Below are 6,340 nucleotides of genomic sequence, written 5' to 3'. Positions count from 1 at the left end.
TTCATTGTACTTTCTAGAGGATACTAGGCTCTTGGCAATTGCTGCCTGGGGATTTGCTTTCTAATCTGTCCTCAAGGGATCTTCCACCCCCACCTCAAGCTTCAGTCCATCTTTTTTTCTTTCTCCCCCCCCACCCCTTTCTGATTTCAAACCTCTTTGTTCTGTAATTGTTCTTCTCTAACATTCAAGATCCGGCATATCCCTCTCATGGTTGCATTTTATTCTTCTGTCTTCCAGAGCTACAGAGCCAAGCTAACCCAAGGAAATGAGGCTGCATTGGAGACTGAAGCATTGTGTGCCTTCATTCAGCAATTTATAGGCATTGAATACAATAAGGTAACGTTCCTTTTTCATGTATATCTCTATGTTGCACAGGAAGGGTGTAGGGTTTTTGTTTAATGGAGACTAATGGGAAAAATTGTTAATATTTCCAGCTGCTGGAGGTTCTTCTGCCCCTGAAAGATCTGGAGGCTCGTGTGAATGCTGCTGCAGATCTGATAACTCAGATTCATAAAAACATCAATCGTGAAGCACTCAGCTTTGCTGCTGCTTCCTTTTACCATAAACTGAAGGCTGCTGACAAGTATATACCAGAGGCCAAGTATCATGGGAATGTGACACTGATGCAGGCAAAGTCTCACAATGAATATGAAGAAGGTCTGGGTGGAGACTACAGACTCTCAGAGGTCAGTCTGAGGCCCACAGGTGGCTGTTGAGGTTCTGATATTTGGGGGAGCAAAAGAAAAGTATGGAAAATCATCCTTACTGAGGGAGAAGGGACGAAACCAACTTGGAAGAAATTATCATTCTGCAGCTATTGTGCTCTAGCAAGAATTAAAAGTCCTCAAAGGCAAATGAGTTAATTGGTCCCAGGCATTTTCTCAGGGTAATGAAGGCTAGGAGTAGGTCTAGCCTCTATATTGGATAAGTAAGTGTTTTCTATAGCTAATTCTTGCAGGTCTCTAGATAGACTTTAGATAATAGACATGCTAGAGTAACTTGACAGAAGTTAACTTTTAGTCTCCCTTCTTTTGCTGTATACCCCTGAAGTTTGTCCACTGCATGAGGGCAGACTTTTGAAGAGCAAGCGTCAGCCTGCTGACAATAGAGACTGCTTTTTCTTAGTTACCTTTTGTGGACCTCTTAGAAGTTAGTATGTGGGTTTCTTGTGGGCCTAAAAAACTTGGGGTTTTGGCCTGTAGTCCAGATGAGGTCACTTTTCTTTAGTCCCTGTTCATGTAAAAGGGTTGAGTGTCTTACATTATGGTACAGATACCACGAAAAAGGAAGTAATTCTCAGAATTGCCTTCCTGCTTCTGGCATCTCCTGTCCCTTCAGACTTCTAACTTACCTTCGTTATTGATTCCAGGCTAACTTGTATGTTATTAAAATTACATAATGACCTTAAAGGAAGATTCATGGTGGTGGGAGAGAGAGTAGGTCGAGGGGAGGCTTATTTGGTTTTCTTAAGGGCTTGGAAGTAGCTACTTTACCATTAATTCTTTGATATTGTAGGTAAATTAGTCTGTTAGTATCAGGTTGGTTGGCTTCCTGCCTAGCCTGCTGCACTATTTGAGTGGATCACCTGCCCAGCTGTTGAACTATCGTGCTTTAAAACACTGGTTCCAAACAATGCTCTGCAGCTGATCTATGAAAATGTGTCAGAGCAAAACTGATGCTGTTTTCAGCTGAGTTTGATAGAGGCAGTGGTGTAAATTACGACTAACTTAGAAGACTGACAAACTTGAAACAACTAGATGACCAGCTGGTTTAAAATTGTGAATGTAAAGTTTTTCTTTTTCCTATCTGTGCAGGTATGCGATGGGAAAGTATCTGTCCATATTATTGAAGGGGATCACCGCACCTTATTGGAGGGAGATGGCGTTGAATCAATTATTGGGATCATCCACAGCTCACTGGCAGAGCCACGTGTCGGTGTCAGAGAGGGTTAACTTCTGCTTACTTACTGTCAATGGTGAAGCAAATGCCAACATTCCTTGCTATGACAGACCCCAAGGAACTCTTCCTGTTGTTCAATATCTCATCTGCTCTGCTGCCAGAACTGGGAAGTCCAGCTGAACTTGATTGGTCTCTTTCTCTCCTTCTTGCTCATCTTTTCATTTCTCAACTTTTATGGTTTCTCTCTCTTCCTTCCCTTCCTATGCTTTGTTTTCCCCTAATATCCCTGTCCGTGTTACTCTAGTGCTGTGACTCTGTCACTGTGCACTGCTATGAGGGTTCCTCACCGATGGTTGCTTCCCATACCCTTGGCAGTAAGAAAAACAAAATTTAGGAGTAGATTTCTTGTGCTCTCTATTGTTTTGTCTTAACAGTATTCCAAAGGGTATGTGATAGCACTTGTTGACCAAGCCCAGTGAGCAGGGAGTGGAGCTGCAGCTGATTTCGGAGATACCTTTTGTCTGTGAAGAATCTGTCTGTAGTTAGGTCAGAAAGAGGATTCCATTGAGGCTTTTGTAACTATAATTTTTTTTCATTTGATATATTCTAAGTATTTATTGTGTCAAACCAGAGACGACTTACTTGGTTTTAATTTATCGTGGGAGAAAAGAAACATCCCTTTTTGGAGGGGAAGTTGCCCATTTGTTAAACCAAAGTGCATCTTTGGAACAGTCTGGTTTCTTTTGGTTTTTGTTTTTGTTTTCTTTTTCTCTTTCTCCCACTGCCCTGCCCTGTTCAGAAGGGAAAAGGTAGAAGGGAGGATTCTTGGCCATCATCTACTCTTTTGAGGAGAGACAGGGGTGGGGGAGAGAGTGGATGGTCTGACAGATGCCACTGTGTATTGAACAGCCTTAACTTGGGCATGATAAAAACGGGCACAGCTGTCCCTAGGCAGGTACTTTGTTTATGTTTGTGCAAGGTTCTGTGCTCTGCTGTATCAGAACCTTCGTAAAACATTAAGACTATTGCTTTACCTTATTCCCTCCCACCTCCAGTCTCACCACCCAACCTGACATTTGGAATGGCAGGGGGAGGGAATAGAATTCTTCAACAATAACTGAACAAATCTTCCTACCCTGCTCTCCCGTAACCAAAGCTCAGGCGAACATACAAGCATCTACCCAAAGCCCCTGTCTATCTTATTTAGCACAGGGCTTGCTTAAGCCTTGTGTAGTCATTTTCCTCTCAGTAAAGAGACTAGAGATCCCACGTAAGTTAGCTAAGTAATCGGTTTGATGGTATGATTTTAAGGCATAGTACCTTTTAAAGGAAACTTAAAATTCAATTTAGAAATTTCTTGCCTTTGCTATGCTGGATCTGTTCTTTCTGAAATCACTAAATCCTTGCTACACTTATGATACAGAGGAGACGTGGGTAGCAACAAAGCACCTACTAGGAGGAGTTACTGTGCCTCTCAGAACTGCTGTAAAACCCCAGTTCTCACCATCTTCATCCCCCAGTGAAGTATCCTGTTAGGCACAGGAGCATTCCGGTGACAGGAATGGGTGGCTCTTCACTGCAGGTTCTGGCCTAGTGTCTTTTGCTTATACCACCCTCTGTTGATAGGGGTTAACTGGTTTTAGTTTTATAACTTATTTCTTTTGTGAACTCTGTAATAAAACCAACGAAATGTCAGCTTAAAACATCTCCAAAACAAGTCTTGTTCTTTTTATCTTTTTTTTTCCCCCCCCCCAATACTTTTTGGTCTGAAGAGTGTATTTTTCTCTTTGGCTTTCCTAGTATTAAACAGAACTGATCACCGGTTGGCTTTTTTTTCTTACTCTCTACCACTGTTTCTTAATCCTGTGTTTCATCTGGAATCTCTCATTTCTTGGTATAAAGCAAAAACTGCTGCTGGCATATCTGATTTGGAGTCTGTAGAAATAATAACAATAATAAAGAACACTTACTATTCTGAAGCATGGCTTCTTGTTGCCATTATTTTGGTACCTTACATGCAGCCAAACCACACACCTACAAGACTGAAGTGGAAACTCTAATTCTGGCTCCATTGTTGTGGTTTTGGACAAACCTCAGTTTCCCCATCTGTAAAATGGGACTAATAGCATCTACCTCGAGGTCGTTGAGAGTGTTAAGATAGGCAATGGGTATAAATGCTATTAAGGTGTTAGGTATGATGACTGGGTGTTAGGTGGTAACGGAAGGAGGGAAGCAGGCAATGTTTGAGGGTGAGGTGCCTTGCAGCTGCAAAGAAATCTAACACTGAAGAGTGGCTATGTGAACTGGGCATATGTGCATACTGTGGGACTTTGTTACATCTGCTGCATGCTATCCATGCACATCCTAGCATAGGATACCACATAAGACAAAACAAATGTGGGCTGGTTGGTTGGTGTAAATTTAACTACTGGCAGTTGTGAGCCTGAAAAGAGTTGAAAGAATCTTGCTTGCCTTGGTTGTATTGAAAACCTAGTAGGAAAAAGAAAGGAGTGATTAAACTTTAAGCAAGCAGATACAATCGTTCTGTGGTAAAGTGTTTAACCAGTCGGAATGGGCTGTGTGGAGGGAGCAAGGACTAATGCTGTTCCAGCTGTTGAAGCAGGAGTTGCACAAGTTCTCTGTACAAACATAAATGTGCATGGTCTCATCTAAGCAAAGCCTGAAGATACTGGTTTAGTAATAGAAGTACCTCAAGAATTACTTACAGCCTATATGGTCTCAATGTTCTTGTGGTTGTTATTTGAAAAGCAGGTCATTTTGTTTTCAGGGTGGGTTCCCCACAGTTGTCTAATTATGAGCTGCTGCCCTGTAACCGATTATGTAAGTGGCTGCTGAATACAGTGTGCCAAAAATAAAACCTTTTTAGTGCTGGTACTGCTTGTTGTTTCTCAGTAGTCCATCAGATAGACATGGGTAGAACAATATCATAATGCAAAATCCAATACTGCAATTGCTTGTTTTGAGAGGACAAGGGCAGAAGCGAAGTCCTTCACATCTACCCTTCTATGTGATACTGAAGTGGAAGTCTCTTGTCACCTGGTACTTACTTTCTATCCTCCCTTTCAGCTGGCTTCTTACAGGCTTTTCTACACCATGCTGATCTTAATCTCGAGACTGAAAAACAGAGTTTCCTGTTGGCCCTATAAACTTACTTAGGCTCACAGTGTCATGTTGCTATTCTGAAATGGTAAGCAGTATACCTTAAATCTGCAATATAGCCTTCATAGTCAGAATAGGCATGTACAGCATACAGTACGTGTAGTCATCAGCATTAAAGCTATTATTTTCCTTTTCTATTCTACCACCTTCCTGAGGGGAAAGAAATACGCCTCTCTTGCTAAAGACAATAGCTAAAAAAATACAAGAAAGGCCACAGTTTAACTGACTTTAAACAGCAACACCAGACAGCAGCTGCAGAGAAGCTTTCTGGTGCTTTTTGGTCAAGTAAACCCCAAAAGATTTAAGGTAGACTAGCGATAAAGGAAGCAGGTGTTTGTTTCTCCTGCAATTAGTTGAGTTACTGTAACTGAAGACCAGATGCCTTGCCAGCAAATGAGAGTCAAAAGAAAGGAAAAAAAAAAAAAAACAAAAAAAACCCTGGAGCAGCTGCCTAAGAGGAGACGGGAGTGTTGAACTGAAGGAGGGCTGGAGAGGTTGGGTATGTAACGTAGCGGAACTGGCTGTGTAGGCCTCTGGAAGGTAATGGAAGATGGTAGAAAGGAGTCAGAAGAGCTTGAAGCTTAGCTATCTCCTGCAGCAGGGTTCTTCACAGCCACGAGTGCTACACAGCTGGGGAGGGGGAAAGAAATGCAGGCTTTGGCAGCGAACTTGAACTGTGAAGGCTGTCAATGGACATGCTCAAACAGACTTACTGAACAGTTAGACTACACCTGGAACCCTGCTTAGGCTCTGGTGCTTTGTTGTTGTATATAATGACTTTGTTTGAGTTTTTCCCTTTTGAAGAAAAAAAATGTCCAAAGCCCTATGACTAAAGTTACATTGATGTTTTGAGTGGAGCAGAGATGCAGCATTTTTGACATTCTGGAAGGTACTGGCAGATGAGAGGAGGAAATCTTCCACTGTGCTCATCCCGGCGGTGGTCAGTAGCTTTATAAAAGGCTGCTGAAGGGACGGGTTTGTCACATACGTTATTTTTTTGTTCAGGCAGGTGGATCTTTTCCTCTTCTCTGCCCTGATGGGCTGACGTCAAGGACGGGTGGGACCACCTCCCTCGGTCCAAGTTCTTGTGATGCTCCACAACTGCTTCACCGTGGCGTGTGCTGGGGACAGAGGCCAAAGTGCGAAACCACAAATACCCCTCGGGACTCCTCCCCACCGGTGGGGGGCGGGTGCGCTGCAGCCCCAGCTCGGGGCCGGGGCAAGGCGAGGCGCGTTACCGGCTGGCGGCCGCGGCACGATG

The 6,340-nt window shown here is 43.0% G+C and overlaps 1 protein-coding gene across 1 annotated transcript in view; it reads left to right on the top strand.

Annotated features, from left to right (window-relative positions):
* FASN (fatty acid synthase) overlaps positions 1-3,611 on the top strand; it is a 48,491-nt gene extending 44,880 nt beyond the window's left edge. Inside the window, exons 41-43 of the mRNA XM_009644236.2 lie at positions 238-336; positions 435-686; positions 1,815-3,611. Coding sequence (XP_009642531.1) covers positions 238-336; positions 435-686; positions 1,815-1,952 — 489 coding nt within the window. The 3' untranslated portion in view covers positions 1,953-3,611. The remainder of the gene's footprint in view (positions 1-237; positions 337-434; positions 687-1,814) is intronic.
* The last annotated feature ends 2,729 nt before the right edge of the window (positions 3,612-6,340 follow it).

This window comes from Egretta garzetta, unplaced genomic scaffold (genome assembly GCF_000687185.1).
Source record: "Egretta garzetta isolate BGI_Z169 unplaced genomic scaffold, ASM68718v1 scaffold381, whole genome shotgun sequence".
Classification (NCBI taxonomy): Eukaryota; Metazoa; Chordata; class Aves; order Pelecaniformes; family Ardeidae; genus Egretta; species Egretta garzetta.
This window is presented reverse-complemented; position numbering and strand designations above follow the sequence as displayed.